The sequence below is a fragment of the Coptis chinensis genome, chromosome 1, assembly GCF_015680905.1.
Source record: "Coptis chinensis isolate HL-2020 chromosome 1, ASM1568090v1, whole genome shotgun sequence".
Lineage (NCBI taxonomy): Eukaryota > Viridiplantae > Streptophyta > Magnoliopsida > Ranunculales > Ranunculaceae > Coptis > Coptis chinensis.
The window spans coordinates 78,026,410-78,045,100 of record NC_141456.1 but is presented as its reverse complement, the minus strand read 5'-3'; the positions used below and the strand labels follow the sequence as shown (position 1 = coordinate 78,045,100).

Sequence of the window (18,691 nt, the reverse complement as noted above, 5' to 3'; positions counted from 1 at the left end):
GGCTTTGTGTGAAAAAATGGATTTGGGCATGGATATACCCTGATCCGACCTGAACCCAGACCATTTCCAGCCCTAGCAACGAAGGTGGAGAAACACGAAGGAACGTGCATGGCTAACCAACACTACTTCGTCTTGTTTGCATTTGATACATTTGGTTTTTTGGCGCTAGCATACAAACTACAAAAGGGATATTATGTATATTGGACCACCCACCAACGATATACATAACTTGGACAATAAGAACAATTCAAAATCCAACCGTTATCAAAAGAGTCTCTTAATTCCTTGGATAAATCCAAATCACTTAAATATTAAATTTTATAAATAAGCTATATATTTTTTCTTTAGCAGCCAATACTTACTTTAAAACTCTGTTAGTAAAACAACACTATAAGATGGTAAACAATGTCTCTTATAAATTTCAAAAGAAGATAACATTTAAAACAACAAGGATTTTATTTTCATAATCATACGGTAAATTCTTACATGCTAAGTACCAATAGAGAAACTAGTAAATAAGTAATTCAGACACCCAGCCTTAACCAGTGTAGTTCTTAACATAGTGTCACAATCTTCCATTATCAAAAAAAAAAAAATACACATGAAAAATCAAGGCAAACAAAACACCACAAAAAAACACTCTAACCACTCATTTACTACAATCTGAGGATCACCTAGACCTCCCTGTCTAGGCTAACAAAGGACAAGTGTGTGCATGCTCACTTAAACAGTAGATTGAAATACTTACTTGTTGGTTGACCCAGTATTAGCTTTGGACTAAGTGTTTGTTTTGTCTCAAAAGTTTCTTTTTGAGCCAAAGTCCTTTCTTTTCTTGACTAGGAGGGTGCAGAAAGTGTCATATAACAATGTGATGACAGCTGGTTCTCACCAATATGTGTTTAGAAGGATTGGTTTTGCTATTCAGAAGGGGCTAGCAACGCAAATTGTAACGGCGCCTTGACCTTTAACTCATTTGTTTGATTTATTTTTAGTATAAATAAACATATTTTTAATTTTATTTTTATTAAAAAAAAAATATCAGTATATGCAAAATATCGAATCGGGCACATTTAACTCGAAATTTTGTCCTGTGACTCCATATATATAGGGGTGTCAATGGATCGGTTTGGATTAGATTCTGTAAAATCCGAACCCGAACCGATAAAAATTTAGTGAACCCGATCAGAACCGATAAAAATTTAATGAATCCGAAACCGATCCGAACTGGTAAGAATTTAGTGAACCCGAAATCGAACCGACCCGACCCAAACTTCTTGGAATTTTTAAAAAAAAAAGGTACTTGGTGGATGCACACAGCGTTTGAAATTACATATGAGAATCAGCTCCAAATAACAAAAAAATACGTACCACCCTTTTTGATCATGTGTAGCCTTCAATTCTTTACAAAATCATGCAAAGAGAAGTCTAAATTCATTAATATTCAGAGAATAGAAGTAAAACTTGAAGTAGCAGGTCCATAGATACCAACTGAAACAATAGGATTTGGCTCCTATATAGTTTTAAACAAAGTAATTCTTCTGTCACCATGTAAAAGTCTACCAAATCTATAATAAACACTGACAAAACATTAACCATTCCAACAAAATCTCAGAAAGCTTCCAAGCAAATCATCTCCTGCCAAAATCTAACTACCCCAAAATCAAGAGATTTTTTTTTTGCATATCACATCAAGCAAACTCTCAAAGAAAGCTTCCAAGCAAAGTAAATCCTGCCAAAATAAAACAACCCCAAAATCAAGAGATCTTTGGTATATATATCATTCCATCTAATTATCTAGCAAATCTAGAAAATTGTAAACACATAGTGTAATAACAAGAAGTAATTAAAACATACCAAGCTTTCTAATTCAACTGGTAGTTCCTACCACTGCATTATTCTTTGACATATGTTTTGCTTGTGTTAATTGAAGAGAATGATGTAGATGAATCTGAGATAAACAATTAAATGACGAGTTACGTAACTATAAATTACAATAGACACCACTTACAAGTTAATATATTATTCATCCATTACAATAGAAAACTTAACTATACGTACCTCCAGCTGGAATTGCTGGCAACCAACTTTGTGTGCACAAGAGAGCTTCAACCATGTTAGTCCCTAATGATGTGCGTTTATCACATAGCACTCTACCCCCCCGTACTAAATGTTGATTCTGAAGGAACCAAAGTAACTAGAATACTCAAAATATCTCGCGCCATCCTTGACGAAGTGGGATACTTGGGAACGTTAATCCTCCACCAATCCAATAAACTTGCACCCTGGAGTGGAAATACAGATTCCTCCAAGTAAAGTTCCAACTCAGATTTTGTTTGTATACCAACAATAACTTCTTGCATATACCAATTTTCCATTCTTCTAGCTTTCTTTCTAACCACATGTTTTGCACTAGTCGATTGTGTACTAGCACAACCACTTGAACTCATGGGCACCTGACTTGTCGAGAGATAATCATATGTCGTAAAAATATGAACTAAGACATCTTTAATCTTTTTTGTCTGCGACTCGGCCGTAGTTTCATCATAAATATCTGCAAAGTAGTACTCTATAAATCTAATCTTGAACTCTGGATTCAACACAGTAGCCACTCCCAATATCAAACTGCAATCAAACCAGTATTTACTAAATTTCTCCATCATCTTACCTGCCATAACTTGCACACTAAATATAGGACTGTCTTGGCATTCTAAAATGCTCAAGTGAATCTCACAAACCTCAGAGAAATAAATGTCTGCAGTGGATACTTTTTACCTAGAGTACACATTCAGAAACATGATTACTCACTTAATTATATCAAACAATAAACCAATTACAAAAGAATTGAAAAGGGAATTGCTTATTAAATTATATACCTGAAAGAGTGTTTGTTGAATCAGCAAACACTTTCAAGCAATTGCAAATAACTCTTGCCATGTCCCATTCTTCTCTCGAAGGATTCACCTTAAAATCATCATCTCGTTGGTCTAACCGCATGAAAGCTTCTTGGTACTCAAGTGCAATTTCAAGCATTTCTTGTGTTGAATTCCGCCTAGTCTTGCAATCAAGAGAAATAGACTTTTCTATTGTTACTTTGACTTGATTAATTGCAGCCTGCCATTTCGTCTTTCTTTGAGGTGTAAGCCTAACATACTTACAACACTCTCGAATATTTTTCAAAGTATTTCCTAATACTTATAGACCATCTTTAACAATAAGGTTGATGATATGGGTTGTACAACGTACATGAAAATAATCCCCACCTGATACCAACAAATTATCTCGATTAAGAGTCCCCTTCAAGCTTGCAATCAATGTATCATTAGATGAGGCATTGTCCAGAGTAATAGCAAATAATTTTTTATCAATATTCCAATCAAGTAAACAGTTCATCATTACCTTAGCCAATTCCTCCCCTGTATGACCACAATGAAGCTTCAGAAAGTTTAAAATCTTTGACCTCAAAACCCAATCATCGTCAATAAAATGACAAGTTACACACATATATGAATCTTTTGTATTTTCAGATGTCCACAAGTTTGTTGTCAAACTGATTCGGCTTGGAAGCTTATCTAATATGCGATATAGCTCAACATTTTCCTCTTTAAAAAGTTCGCTAGTATCAGACCTTAGTGTATTGCGCTTATTAAGGTCAAAAAGAGGTTGAAGGTTTTGCACAAACTCCCTAAAATAAAGATGATCCACCATACGAAAAGCATATTCATGTTTTACAACCATCTTGGGCCGGATCATCATGACTCCTAAGCTTGAGTAAATTTGTGATTCTTGACAGAAGCAGTCACATCTTCTCTCTTGAGTGGTACAAGTTGTTGCTGACCTGACCCTGACTTCACCTTACGAGAGCATCTTTTCAAGTGTGACCTCAAGTGACTAGTTCCATTAGCACTTTTCCCATCAAAATTCTCTTTGCAATGCATACAAATGGCTCTATCCACTCCTTTCTCATTTTTTTCTTGTCAAATTCTTCCCACACAACAGACCTCAACTTCCTAGCAGGCGCAACTTTACAAATTTGATGAGTGCTTTCATCTTTCCCATCATCAATGACAATAGTATTACTTTTAGCAACAAAACTAACACTTGATGATGGAGTAGACATAATATGGTTTATAAGCACTACAATGGAAAAATAAAAAACACAGATGCAATAAATATTTGAGTGAGAGAGTGAGAGAGGAGAATGTTTGAGTTGTTAAAAAAGTAAGTAAAATTAAATGAGTATATACCTTGTTTGAAGAAAGAAAAGTGAAGCTGGAAGAAATTGCTAAAGAATGGAAGCAAACATAGCAGCAGGACAATCCAAAGGATAGATTTTCATTGGAGAACTTTGAAACAAGTCGATCTACATTCTCCGAGTCACTTAAAACAAGTTCTTTTGGTGAAAGATTGAAGAATAATCTTAGAAAAGTGTTGTTGTTAGCCTGTTATGCCTGTTAGACACTTTTACAGTCGATCTACATTCTCAAATTCTTACTAAAAGATTGGATCTTAGCTGTAGATATTTTTCATCAGTGGATCTCAGCCACATATTTTGTTTTAACTTATACCAAACTAATTACAGATATTACTACAATACCAACCACTCTATCGGTTCGGGTTAATATCGGTTCGGTGGAAGCAAATATCGAAACCAAACCGATAGCTTATTGGAACTGAAAATTGGATCTATTACCGAACCGAACCCAAAATATCAAATCGGGTCGGGTCGGTTATCGGGTTTTCAAAACCGATTGACAGCCCTACATATATATCCTTCTCTCTCATTTCTTTGTTTCCCCTGAAAACACAAAACCATGAACTCCCTCTCCATATCCACACTCCTCACACCACCCTCTCTCTCCTCCACGTCATCGCCCTCCCTAAAACTCCGCTCCTCATTTTGTTCAATTAAAACCCCAGCCTCTAGAATTATTTCAGCCGCAGGACATGTTGAGTTACAAACTTCATTTCTCAAAAACTCCTCGTCCTCATCCCCAATAGTTTCTCAATCACCACCCACGGCTTCTCGGGGGGCTGACACGGACGCAATGGGTTTATTATTAAGGGAGAGAATTGTCTTTTTAGGGAATCAGATTGATGATTTTGTAGCTGATGCTATTATTAGTCAGTTGCTTTTATTAGATGCTCAAGACCCTACTAAAGATATAAGACTCTTTATCAATTCCCCTGGTGGCTCTCTTAGGTAGGTATATATATATATATTTTAAAAAAAAAAAAATAAAGTTATTTTTTGTGTTATGCTGATTTGGTGTCCTTTCATTAGTGCTACAATGGCTATCTACGATGTGGTCCAGCTTGTGAGAGCAGATATTTCAACTATAGCACTCGGGATTGCAGCATCTACAGCTTCAATCATTCTTGGTGGTGGGACCAAGGGAAAACGCCTCGCTATGCCAAATACACGTATAATGCTTCATCAACCTCTTGGAGGTGCCAGTGGGCAGGCAATAGATGTTGAAATACAGGCTAAAGAAATTATGCATAACAAGAATAATGTTACCAGAATTATCTCAGGTTTCACTGGTCGCAACTTTGACCAAGTGAAGAAAGATATTGATAGGGATCGATACATGTCTCCAATCGAAGCCGTTGAATATGGTATTATAGATGGAGTTATTGATAGAGATTGCATAATTCCGCTGATGCCTGTGCCAGAAAAGGTGAAGTCAAGGTATAATTACGAGGAAATAGGTAAAGATCCAATGAAGTTCTTGACGCCAGATATTCCTGATGATGAGATATACTAGCTGCAGGTACATAACTTTTTATTTTATGTTATCTTTTCTTCTTTCGAAAAAATTGTTATCATGTTCTCAAATTGTTATTACTATATTACATTATTTCCTCATGTTGTTTGATTGTGTTGGGAAATTGGGGGCATAATCAGCAAAGAAACAACCCCATCATGATAAATTTAGAGGAAATGCTTTTTGGGTTTTTTTTTAAAAAAAGCTTTTGATATGAAAGAGGTTTTTGTTTTTTGGTTGGTGCATGTTTCTGGATGTTAGGTTTGTTTCATGTATTAGGAGAAGCTAATTCTCTTTTGCCATGAGAACTATATGTAAAGGCATTAGAATATTACAATGAAAGTAGCACGGGATTTGAATATGAAAGTAGCACAGGGGTATTGATTGTGGATGTTAATTTTATATGCTTTTGTTACTAGATTTATTAATATAAAGGTTAACTGGGATTCCCTTTCCCCCACAATTACAATACACATCCATGTCAAAGAGTTGACTGTTACCCTTGTGGCAAGGTTCACAAAATGACACCACTGCCCTTTGCAACCCTAGTTCAATAATTAGGAAAACTTAGTCACATTGACACGAACACATGTGTCGGTGCCCGACACGGACCTATTTGAAGTAGGACACGGGGACACCAGTAATTAAACAGAAAAATAATTATTTTTTAGTTGCACAACTAATTCTTAGACAGAAGACCTTACAAAGTGCCTCCTTACAAATAAATGGAGTTGTAACCAGTGGGGCGGAACCAGGACTTAAACTCTCTTCGGGATAAACGACGATAGCCAAAGTCTTCAAACAAATTAATAGGGAAATAAGGAATACCAAAAGTTCAAAACCCATCATAAAAAAATCCAAACCAAATATGTTACACAGACATTGTCTGATTGTCATAAACTCACAATCACAAAATCATTAACTAACAAACAAGTCAACAATGGAATTGATAAAAGAACAAGAAACTATAAAAATACGAAAAAATTAAAAAAATAAAAGTAAAATTAGCCAAATTAAAATATAATAATGTGGTAGAGTTTGTGAAATTATAAACTAATCTAAAAGAGAGAGAATGAGAGGGGAACCTGTTGAGGGGGCTTTAAAGAATGGCTTTTCAGTAATTCAATTGATCAAGTCATCAGTTAGACAATTCATCAGCGAAGTTTAGAGAGAGAGAGGGTCGTAGGGAAAAAGGAGAAAGAGTTATCGAGAAACACACAGGAGTTATTTTTTACAAAATTTTGCTTTTGTGGACTGATCATTTTCTTAGTTTGGGCTTTAGGCATTTTGATTTTTTTTTTCCTTGGGCGTTTAAGTTTAGAGGGCTTTAGGTAGCATACTATTTTTTTTTTCCCACCAAAAGGACCTTGGGCTTAAGCCTGGGCTAGGCCTCTCCTGGGTCCGCCAATGGTTGTAATTATATTAATAGATTACTTTCTTACTCTTTTAGGGTAAAGATATAACCCTAGTTTGAAGTCGTATGCAAAACACGTCTATGTCTCTATGTGTTTGACACGGATGTATTTAAGAATATGAAGTTCCCATGTTACTTGGGAAAAAAAGAAAAAAAGAAAAGAAAAAGAAAATAACATATATAGTGTTATATTAGCGGACCCAGGAGAGTGCTAGTCTAGGCTTAAGCCCACGGTTCTTTTGGTGAAAAAAAAAAAATAGTATGCTGCCTAAAGCCCTCTAAATTTGAAAACCCAAGGTAAAAAAGAGGTCTAAAACCCAAACTAAGAAAATGATCGGTCCAAAAAAGCAAAAACTTGTGAAAACTCTTGTGTGTTTCTTGGTTACTCTTTCTCCCTTTTAACACCCCACACCCCCACACCTCAGATTAATTTATTATTTCAAAAACTCACCTCATTATATTTATTATATTTTAATTTGGCCAATTTTACTTTTAATTTTAATTTTTTTTTGGTATTTGTATATTTTCATGTTCTTTTATCAATTCCATTGTCGAGTTGTTGTTTGTCAATTAATAATTTTGTGATTGAAAGTTTATGGCAATCAGACAATATATGTATAATGTATTTGGTTTGGATTTTTTTAGAAAGGGTTTTGGACTTTTGGTATTTCTTATTTCCCTATTAATTTATTTTAATGACTTTGGCTATCGTCTTTTAGCCCGGGGAGAGTTGAAGTCCTGGTTACATATTGATAGAAACATAATTGGTTGATCATAGATTAGGAATATTGATCTAGTTGTTTTTAGATGTTGACACAAGTCATTATCAATTCAAACACAGATTGAGTTTTTGGAAATTAAATTCAAACACACCTGGTTAACCCTTTTAATATGAAACACAACTGCAGTGGAAGATAAAAAGACATACGCATTAAACAGATTTTGGAGTAAGAACAGAGAAATGGAGACCATTGACGGGCTATTTTATATTATTATTATTATTATACTAAAGATATTAGAAGCAAATCGAGGTTTTAGGTTTTTGTCTTTGAGAAGGTACAAGTTTATAGTAGTTCCTATATCGGTCCACTCTATTTCCTCGAGTAACAGTGCACAAGTTGGACATCAATAATTACAGTTATACTTACCGACATAAATAAAGTAGGTCATAGATATGGAACTAATCTTTCCTCTTTTGGGCTAAGCCCACTACATCAAGACTCCAACAAAGTGGATATGCTTCAGAAGGAGACGAGGCCTAAGTGGTAGCTGTTGCGTGCAAGCTTGACTGTTTCTCTCAACACTATTAGCCAATGGGGAGGCACCAATCTTTAAGCGTGGCCAATCTCACTAATTTATTCCCACTGTAGAGAGTTACAGACGAGTTTCTTGTGGTATAACAATTTTAGTAGTTTTAAACTTTTACATAGTATTAGAGTTGACGGATCAGCTTTATCGCTACATCTATGGTTGCCGAAAAGAGCCAATTAAGGGAGTGGATGGTTGCTGCCCAAGGCGAAAAGAGTAAGTGTGGCAATCCTTCAGGATCAGCTCGGTTTTTGAACGAGCCTTAGATATGTTCAGCTCGCTAAATATAATGACACTAATCAAGCCAGTGACATTAGTTAGTTTATGCACCCCCAATGGTGTTTTTATTCTCTGGTACCTTTTTTAGTTTATCTATGTTGCTCAAACATCATGGTATAGAAGAAGGTGCCAATGGATAATTGGACTCAGAACTGGAACAGGAAGTGTGGTTATGGATTTCGTCTTTCAAGAGTTTATGGTATGGGGTGTCTACAGTTTTGACCAAAACCACAAGCCGAACCGTCCTAATCGGTTGTAAAAATTCTAAACCGGGACCGAATTGGAACTTTGCTTAAACCGATTTCAACCGAACCGTTAAATTCGGTTCGGTTTAGTTACAAAACCGTGGATATGGGAAAACGTGCAAAGTAAAGTAACGTTCCAACAAATCCTGTTAGACTTATGAGCTTGGATCCAATCCGAGATAATGAACAAAAGCCTACATATTTGTAAAATTCTTTCCAAGACTTCATGACAACATGAGTCAAGCTCAAGTCCAGGCCATTTATATTCCTCAGAAGCCCACACTTTTATACAATTGGCTTGGCATTATTGCTTCTTACTTAGACAATGTGGGCTACTGGGCTTATATAGTATGTATACTACCTCAAGGCTTTGGTACTTTGTTCATCTACTGATGGTGGGGTTATGTTCCACTTTCACTCTTCATCCTATAGCTTTGAACTTTGTTTGGATGAACAGCCATGGTTAAATTGTTCTCTACGTGTTTGGCAAACAAAGCTTATACAAGATTTTTCAAACTAGATTTTATGATTAAAGTCATAGGGTTTAAATTGGGTGTTCATGTAATTTAAAGTGGCTCATTTTGGCTTCTATTTATGGATGATGATGGTGTTGGAAACTATAGTTACTTTATCGAGTTAAAATATAGTATTCATGGGGTTATAATTGATTTGGTTTGGCTTCAATCTATGAATGTGATGCTAGTGTTGGGGGTCTAGCATCACTTTATGGGACTTATATTTGGAGTTGAAACTCAACTCAATATGGTTTAAAACTATATGATCTAAATACACGGGTTTAAAATTGTGTTGAGATTCAAGTCATATTGTGGGGTTTAAGTTGGGTAGACATGGGGTTCAATCGGGTGTTCAGGAGGTTTAAACTTTGGTAGTTCTTGTGATGCGACTTGAGTTCAAGATATGGGTCTTGTGTACATTTAGTCCCACATCCACAAAGCAACAAAACAACACTGGGTGCATTCCCTTATAAACGTATAGAAACTTAGCTTTCGGGTCATTGATATGATAAAGAGCATTTTCCCAAGGTGACCTTGTTTACATAATTTCATACACAAGATAAAACTTTTAAAAATGTATAGAGGCTGCTAATAGTACATGGTTTGGTTTAGAATACCAGAACTGTAAACCGCGTTGAAGGGGTCACTTTTGGAATTTAAGAACCGTGAACCAAACTGTAGCTGCTGAAAACCGAAAAAATCGGTTGGTTTGGATCGGTTGGGTTCAGTTTCTCAGTTTACCTGTTTGTCTGAACACCCCTCGTTTATGGAAGGGGAACCTTTAAAAAGCACATAAAAACCTATGTAATATAAACTCTGGAAGAAGCGTTAGGCGGAAGACAGGAGGGTGCCTAGGCTTCCTACACCGCGTCTAAATGGGCTAGGAGCAGTCCCCCCTTGCATTCCGCCTTGTGCTTTGTGGACTACTGACTAACACGTATTACCAGTGTCAAAATTGCTACGCTCAATCCTTTTTTTTGTTTTTATTGTTTGAAGTAATTTATTAATGTAAAATTACAAAAATTGAAAAAGCCAAACTTTACTTCTTGTTAGAGTTCTTTGTGACTCATTAGATAGGTGGGACACTTCACCCACCCGACCAGCGGTCGTGGGTATTTAGGTCCCATGGCCCCCAGATACTGGATTGTTTTTTGTGGTTTTCCATAGTATAAATATACTATTATCTTACATAAGAAGTGTGAGAGAAGGCCGAAACTAGTTAAGCCCTACACTCTTTTCTTTCTCCTTACTATCCAAACTTTCTTCTTCATTAGCAATAATATAATTTTACTCTTTTAAAAATGCATTAGTTCATTTCCCATAATAGAGTTTGTACACAAACAATAAGTAAATTACAAAGCTTTATAGAGGTTACACGTTATCCAACCAGACATTTCCTATAATTCAAACACAACCAAAGAATTTTAGTGGAGATCTTTGCTCTTCACGAATGCCTAATCTTTGATATTTTTCACTTAGTTTTTGTTGGTCTAATAATGAAGGACGAAGTGATATAAAGATTAGAGGTTCAGGCATTTTTAGTTTTTCCTGTTATATAGCTCTTTGGTTTGTTTTTTGTTTTTTCTGACCCGCCTAGCCGCCAGTCCCAAGTAGTTGGCCAAGCGGGTTCCTAAACAATTATAGGTCTAGGCAAGTTGCCGAGACGCTGCCTAACGCCTAGGCCAAAGTTTAGAACACTGGTGTTGATGTCCCACACGAGTACAAGGTATCCGACAGGATGGTATGTTAGAACCGACATGGGGACACAACTGGTAATGTATAATTAATTACTCAAATTGGCAACCTCTTTAAGAAAATGGGTTTCCGTAGTTTTTTGGCTTTTAATCTTGGGCAAGAACAGTAGAACACCTGTTAGCATTCAATACAGATGAGGCACCTGTGAATGAGTTGTATTTATGTTTGAGTTTGACCTTTTTGGGGAGATGGTACTTTGGTGATCTTACCTTGTGTTGTGCAATAATAAAACAGGTGTCTGAATGTCTGACACGTCGCAACCTTGCGAGGGTCTTTTTGTTGTTTTACTTGATGTTCTGCAACTTTGAAATAGGTGGCGCCATGTGTCCATATTATTATGCTCAACACATTTTCAACTTGACTGCAAAATAGATTGTTCATTGAGCATAGTAAATGACACTTTACTTTGAATTGTTATTTTTGATTGCACAATTTCTTTTACATTGCTAGTTTTGACTGGACAGTCTACTTTGTAGTAGCTACACATTCTAAATATTGTCAAGTGGCATCAATGGACTTATAGTTTCATAATTTTATGAAAAGTTTCGAAAAAGCTCGAAAGCACTACTTTGCTTTGCTAAGGACACTGCCATGGCAGTTCCAGGTTTGAGAGTTGCATACTTTCATTGGTGTAAAATGACCAAAATAGCCGAAATGAGTTCCGGAATGGTATTATGTTTGAGTTCGAAGAAGATGCCACCAAGGAGTGTTCATGCTTTGGTACCAAGTTAAACTCAATATTTGATACATTTTAGCTAAAATTTATGCAGGAGTCTCTCGTTACAAATAAGGCATCACTTTTCCGTAATCACAATCGAGGAATGTGTGACTAAGTACTAAAATATCAAAGAAACTTAACTTGTGTTACTCTATTTTTCTAGCAGATGTTGCGCTTGAAAGTTGAGAATTAGGGGGGTGGTGTTGTTGGAGGGGTGGAGTCGAGAGTTTGCTCTTGAATCCATCTCTGTTGCCAGCATTGGAGGCACCATTGATGGGCATTTTATACTGCCCAGTGCCTATCGATTGGGCTGATGATGTTGGCATGGAGCTGGTGGATGGTGGTTCTTTATGGTTTTATATAAAAATATATAGTATTATTACCTTTTGCTTCTTTCTTTACTATTTCTTTTTTAGTTTTTATCATTTTATGAGGCAGGGGCCAAACTTAGGTAACTTTTGTTACCCAACTTGGGTGTCGATGTAATCACTTTTCCTGGCACTATTAGTATAAGTGCTTTTTACACGTCAAAATGAGAGTATAACACCAAATTGGAGATGAAGCGGACTTTTCTTGGTGCGTAAGATCTTTGGCAGATAGGTACTACACTCAGTAGGAGTTGCATTGGATCGTTTTCCATGCTAATTTTGTAAGGCAAGCTTGGTGGAAATGGATAAAATTTGAAACCTAGTGTGCCATTTAACCGAAAGTATAGGGCCTATAGAATTTGCTTGTTGCTGTTGATAATATTGTGCCAAATGCATTTTAGTTCATCTTGTAACAATAGTAGCCCAAAGATTACCAACACCATTCCATCATATGATGGAAACGAAACCAAACAATATAGTTGTTTTGATCCTAATTTTGTTTTCTGGTATGAGCTAGTCCTAAGAAATTGATTGTGTATGAAACCAATTACCCTTTCAGTTGCATGTACTAGTTCAGTATTCAGGTAATACAAATTTAGAAGGTTCCACCCATGTTTCATAGGAAACAAGGTAAAAATCCTGGAAAAAAAGATGCAGAGGTATCAAATTTTAGTAGAGTAGAAGAATCTGTATAACATTGGAGTAGTAGTGTGGTGGTCCACCGCTTTACTAATCCTAGGGCCTTAATCCACTCAGTCACTCACACCTCAACTCGTTGTATCAGCTATTTATATTTGCCCTCCAGAACTTGTATATGGTGAGAAAAATGAGGAAAAAAAGTGAAAAAGTGTATTTCCAAAAGATAAATCGCACCCGATCTCATGGGCACCATCAATGGGCATTCTATTCGCCTATTGACTGGATGAAGAAGACTGGATGAAGAATAGGGAGGATAATAGTATTCTGTATATGGGCCTATGGGATCCTTTCAGGGATCTTCTTTTGTTTTTCTTTATCTGTTTTACCTGTTCACTATTTTTCTTTTCTGAGTGTTATAGAACAGGGGCCAAATTTAGGTAGCTTACTGTCACCTAGTTTGGGTATTATATTTTTTCATTCAGAGGATGTCACATGTAAAAATAAGCCTAAATTTCTGTCACCCTCGTCTAGATGTAGTCTTCTCCTAGACAAGCCTGATATCTTCTTCGTTTGAGGGGTACTAGAATAGTTGTAAATCCTGCATTAGTTCTCCCCTTCCTGAAAGAACTTGTCCTCAAGTAGGGTTTGCTTGCAATAGTAAATTGATAATGATGGTATGGCACGCGATTGATCCTAAACTATTACGATTGACATTGATAATAATGGTATGGCACGCCATTGATTCTAAGATATTATGATTGCCAGTGATGATGATGGTATGGCACACCACTGATTTTAAAATATTATCATATTACTTTCCTTCTTTAAAACAACTCGGACGCATTTGTGCATTGAAAAGGAAATTGCATCACTTTATAGAGATAGTAGACTAATTTTTCACGGTTGTCCCTTCTCTTTTTTGGGCTGTGGATAAGGCTTCTTGGTTGTTCCCTGAAAGATCTTTAAAAGAGCGGCAAGAAAACCGATCAAAGTGTAAAACCTTGAAATCTAGGTTCGGTAGAGAAGCATTGATCTTCCCATGTGCTCCAAATTATTGCGAATAAGATATGCAAAAGAGTTGTGTTCATGTTTTCCAACAAAATCATTTGAAGGGTCTTTGCAACACTAAAACAAGAAGTGGGAACATCGAGGATTGGGGATGCACTGCGTAATGGTTGCGCATGTACCCTTTGGAAAGGGTCAATCATTTTGTAGCTTTTGAAGAACAGAGAAGTTGATGGTGGGGAATCTAATTGGAATGTTTTGGAATGTCTAATTCAAGTGGGTCCTATATGCCTTGGTTTTACTGATAAGAACATTTTGGAACTTCTGTCAGTCTCTTGCGATTAACTAATTAGAGAAAACGGTGGAACCTGTTGAGAAAACTGGAGAATCTGGAATTAGCAATAAACTTCGCATTTCATGATAGAAACAATCTGTTTTTGGCAATAGATTGAGCTTTCTGCAGAACAGTAGAAACCCCTTGGGAAAACTAGGTTATCTGGAACCATATGGCATTTAATTTGCATATCTATGAGAATTTATCTTCCTTGTTCTACGTGGATCTTATATTTAATGACAAATTTCTGTGGAAGTATGAAGATCTCATAACTGCCTCTACATATAGTTTATTAAAGAGTGTATAGAATCTTCCGTTTTGTAATACATTTTTTTATTTTAATTTTACTCCTAATCTTCCTCTGATGGTTCTATGCAGTTCTAAAACAGGTATTAGGACTTTGTCATCGTGTAGGCAGGTTTCTCGTTAGGACTGCCATTTTGAAGGCTCTCTCTCTACCATGGGCAACAGGACAAACTTTCAAGAATTTCGCGGTTAATGTCAAGTTCATGGTATATTGGTTATTGTTTTTTCTACTAGAGCCGCTTGATGCATTGCTTTTACTGAACTGGTAAGTTTATACTACTAAATGCTAGCTGTGAACAGTCTCCGTATTTTAATCATCAAGAGACCATTTCGTGGCAAGTAATTGTGCATGCTTTTATTTCTTTTTGTATTTTATTATTATTATTATTGTTATTGTTATTATTATTTCTTACTATTATTAATTACCATCGACAATCCTGTTTTTAATGAGATCTGTAACTCGGTAATACTGGCGGGTTCAAATTCTAGACCTCTGGTATCATCACCCAAAGCTTTTACCAACTAAAGTAGCTGTCACCTGCCTACTTGTGCATGTTCTGTTTTAAATCCTCTTTTCTTATTTTGTTGGCTTGACATTACAAACATCGGAGACACAAATTGATTGAGAAATCAAAGGCAGATACTGTCAAACTGATGCTTTATTAGGTAGAAAGTGGACACGAGGTTTCCACATTAGAGTTGTAGGATTTATTTCTATTTTGTATTAAGCTTAGTGGTGGTGTGTGGTTGTCCGGGGGGCGGGGAGGAATCCTTAGTAAGTAGTTACTGAAACCTCCGTAGGACCTCAAACATGTTACACTGTCAAAATAACAAAGAAAAGAGCAAACTTCTACAATATGTTCAGATATTAGTTCAAAGAATATAAAAAATCTAATGATTAGATGTATTTCTCGAGATGGAACATACTTTAAACTTTACTTGAATGTACTTGTAGAGTTCAAACATGCCGTGGATCAATTCGTATAACTGTACTTCCTACTTGGAATTCTCAAAACCACTTACAATTTACTTTTGTGGTCCTGACTTCCTTTGGTTGCTAAAAAAACACGTAGTTTGGTAGCTACATCTCTTACTAGCATATACACCAGCACTATAGGTAACCTAGGAATGGCATAAAAGTATGTTTGATCCTGGGAAAAGCACATTCTAAATTATTTTTGATTTTCCGGCTGAAGAAGTTTCCCTGGTGTAGCTCAAAGCCTAACACCCTTATAATCATGCAAAACCAATTGTGATTGGGTATTTCAGTTAGAAATGTGCATCTGTGATAACGTACACCTCTCAAAGTCTCAAGCTTGGCAGTGAGGATATACAGGTTCAGTGTGTTGGATATTGTACATCCTGTTATTATGCTTTAATATATATATGTGTGTGTGTGTGGGAGTGGACGTTCATTGGAAGAAAAGAGAGGATATCCAGGTTCAGTTGTCTCGCATGTAACAGATGTTTTACTGGAAGGTAATTAGTTATCACCATCTATTCAAGGTGTGCAAGTCTTGAACGACTTTAGAATTCCAAACCCAAAGGTTCACCCAAGGTTCTTCTAGTGCTGTTGTAAGATTATGCAATGATGTTCCAACAGGCCCAATAGCAGTGCTTTCAGAAAGTGCCATTAGTTCTGTCCGTATTCGAAAACTGTGTCAGAATGCTGAAAATAAATTTAAAATCATTTAAAAATAGAACACTGATCTTCATGCCTAAGAATGCCACTAGCCCACAGCCATCCACACCTGATTTATTGGTTGAGAAGTTGTCCTTTTGAAGCTTCAAAAATTCCTTTGCTTGTGCCTTTAGGGCTTTACCACTTAACAATCTTATCGTTTCTTGCATTTTAGCCTGACCAAGTTTCTTCCTTGGTGGTATCCATACCATAGTGCTAGAGTTAATGGCAGCAAGGATTTCACCTAATCTGCATCATTTTTGCTGTGTTTTTAGTGGTGAAACCACCCACCACCAACTACTCCTATGGTCATTAGTCCTATGTTTGAGTTGAACTGTACATGAAATCCTTTACTGGTAAACAAGCGCAGCAATTATTAATGCAAGCTTTTACTGAAAAAGGAACTTTGTGTTAAGTATTGAAGACTGCAGGAGTGTATAATTTTGTTAACCATTCCATTCTACAATGCATGTTTGTTAATATGACATGGAGGGGTGGAATCAAGTTGGCTGCTAGTGCTAGTGTAACACACTAACCCCACATCGTGAATTTGCGATTCACTGATTTGTGAGTGGGGACTGAGGATGTTATCTTGAATTGTCTATCTTTTTACAGGTATTGACGTATTGTTTATCTTGTGAAGAAAATTTTATTTACCATCGTAATATAAGTGGGTGCACAATTTGGCAGGGTTATTTACTATTTAGCGTTCTCACTTCACCTATACGCTATACCGGCTGTACGAAAAGGTTAAAAGATACTAGTTCAAACTGACACATCTTATCATAGTTTGACACATCTTATCATATAGGGAGACTAGTATATGCCCCGTGCCTGAAAGCACTCATCTCTTTGGTTTAGTGATTTGCCCACAATAGATAGTATTTAAAATGTCTAAGAATTAATTGAGATAAAATTCACTTAGCATGATGGTTATGGGTCAGTACTCAGTAGATAGTATTACCAAGCGGCGCGCAGTGTGTTCTCCTCACTCACAACGTGAACCATATTCTTTAGTTGTTTTTAACTTATTAAACTTGATAATAATGATGAGAACGAAAAATAAATAAATTAAACTTGATAATAATGATGAGAACGAAATGAAAAATAAATAAATAAAAGAAAATGCTTGAAGCAAGTATCGAACCGCAACCATACACTGACGGAACACCGCTGATGTAACCGGTTTGTGAACACTGTTAATGCGATATAAAACTGACTTAACTAATTAAAAACAGTTTAAACACGTATGTCAAGGTTGATGATCACATTTCAGTCATCCTATTGTACCAAAAATCGATCTGTAGTGCGGAAAAAATCCCTAACTTATTATATAGATTACTAATACTGACTTGACTAATTAAAAACAGTTTAAACACGTATCTCAAGGTTGATGATCACATTTCAGTCATCCAATTGTGCCAAAAATCGATCTGTAGTGCGGAAAAAATCCCTAACTTATTATATAGATTACTAATGAAGATAATATTTGTTAAGTGCTGGTCTTACATATGAAGAAAGATGATATTTGAGAAAACAATCCCAGTTAAGATGAAATAAATCATGAATATTTTCCTCGCTTTTTTAAGAAAATTTCTACTTGGACTCCTAACTTTAAAGCGACTCTACTGCGGATAGAATACAAATCGGTAGTGTTTATCCTCACGCATATATTGGCATATATTGGTTGATATAACCGTCGTCTAGGGGTGATAATTTGGCCCTCAGGCCCTCAACCCGGCCCTCAAAAATGCGGGTCAAAACCCTCAAAAGTTGGCCTTCACAATTTGGGGGGGCTGGCTCGGCCCTCATGCTTGTTAGGGGCGGGCTAGGGTCTAGATTCTGGAGCATAGGCCCGGCCCGCATTTGGCCCTTCCAAGCCCTCAGTATTTTTTTTTTCGATAAGATATATATATATTTTTTACATTATATATGTAAGGTACCACAATTATCCCTATTTGAACTAAATATTTTCACTACAAATGATGTTTAATAATAGTAGTTTACCACATATCATATGAGGTATTTTGTAATTTGAGTAAAAGAGTTCAAATATAAAAAGAAAAGTGAATTATGATTATTTTGTGTAAACCCAAAATAGAGGTAATAATTTATGTATTATACTATATATTTGTGTAAACCCTAAAAGAAAACCATATTTTCTTGTTATTTTACATTATATTTATGTATTATACTATAATTATCTAAATTGTATAAAAAAATTATTAAATTAGTTTTCAATATGAGATAAATTATAACATAATATAATATATGCACTTTTGTAATTGATTTAATGATATGTATATAAATTAAATACATAAAGTAAATCCAACCTAACAACATAGTTAAGTATTAAAAA

General features: G+C 35.9%; 1 protein-coding gene and 1 long non-coding RNA gene across 2 annotated transcripts; one reads left to right on the top strand and one right to left on the bottom strand.

The window, feature by feature from the left end:
- Positions 1-1,354: 1,354 nt before the first annotated feature.
- On the bottom strand, positions 1,355-3,010 carry LOC147525279 (uncharacterized). Its single transcript, XR_015197923.1, has 4 exons — positions 2,874-3,010; positions 2,059-2,772; positions 1,855-1,948; positions 1,355-1,729 (listed from the first exon to the last, which is right to left on the bottom strand). It is a non-coding gene; the product is annotated as an uncharacterized LOC147525279 (long non-coding RNA).
- A 1,763-nt stretch (positions 3,011-4,773) lies between these two features.
- CLPP4 (CLP protease P4) lies at positions 4,774-14,990 on the top strand. Its single transcript, XM_086605919.1, has 3 exons — positions 4,774-5,200; positions 5,282-5,771; positions 14,724-14,990. Exons 1-2 carry the CDS (start codon positions 4,812-4,814, stop codon positions 5,763-5,765), a joined length of 873 nt encoding a protein of 290 aa, XP_086462045.1. The 5' UTR covers positions 4,774-4,811; the 3' UTR covers positions 5,766-5,771; positions 14,724-14,990.
- Positions 14,991-18,691: the final 3,701 nt, after the last annotated feature.

Coding starts and splice junctions, on each gene's coding strand:
- CLPP4 (XM_086605919.1), top strand. CDS start 4,812: ATGAACTCCCTCTCCATATCCACACTCCTCACACCACCCTCTCTCTCC. Junction 5,201..5,281: donor TCCCCTGGTGGCTCTCTTAG/GTAGGTATATAT, acceptor TCCTTTCATTAG/TGCTACAATGGCTATCTACG.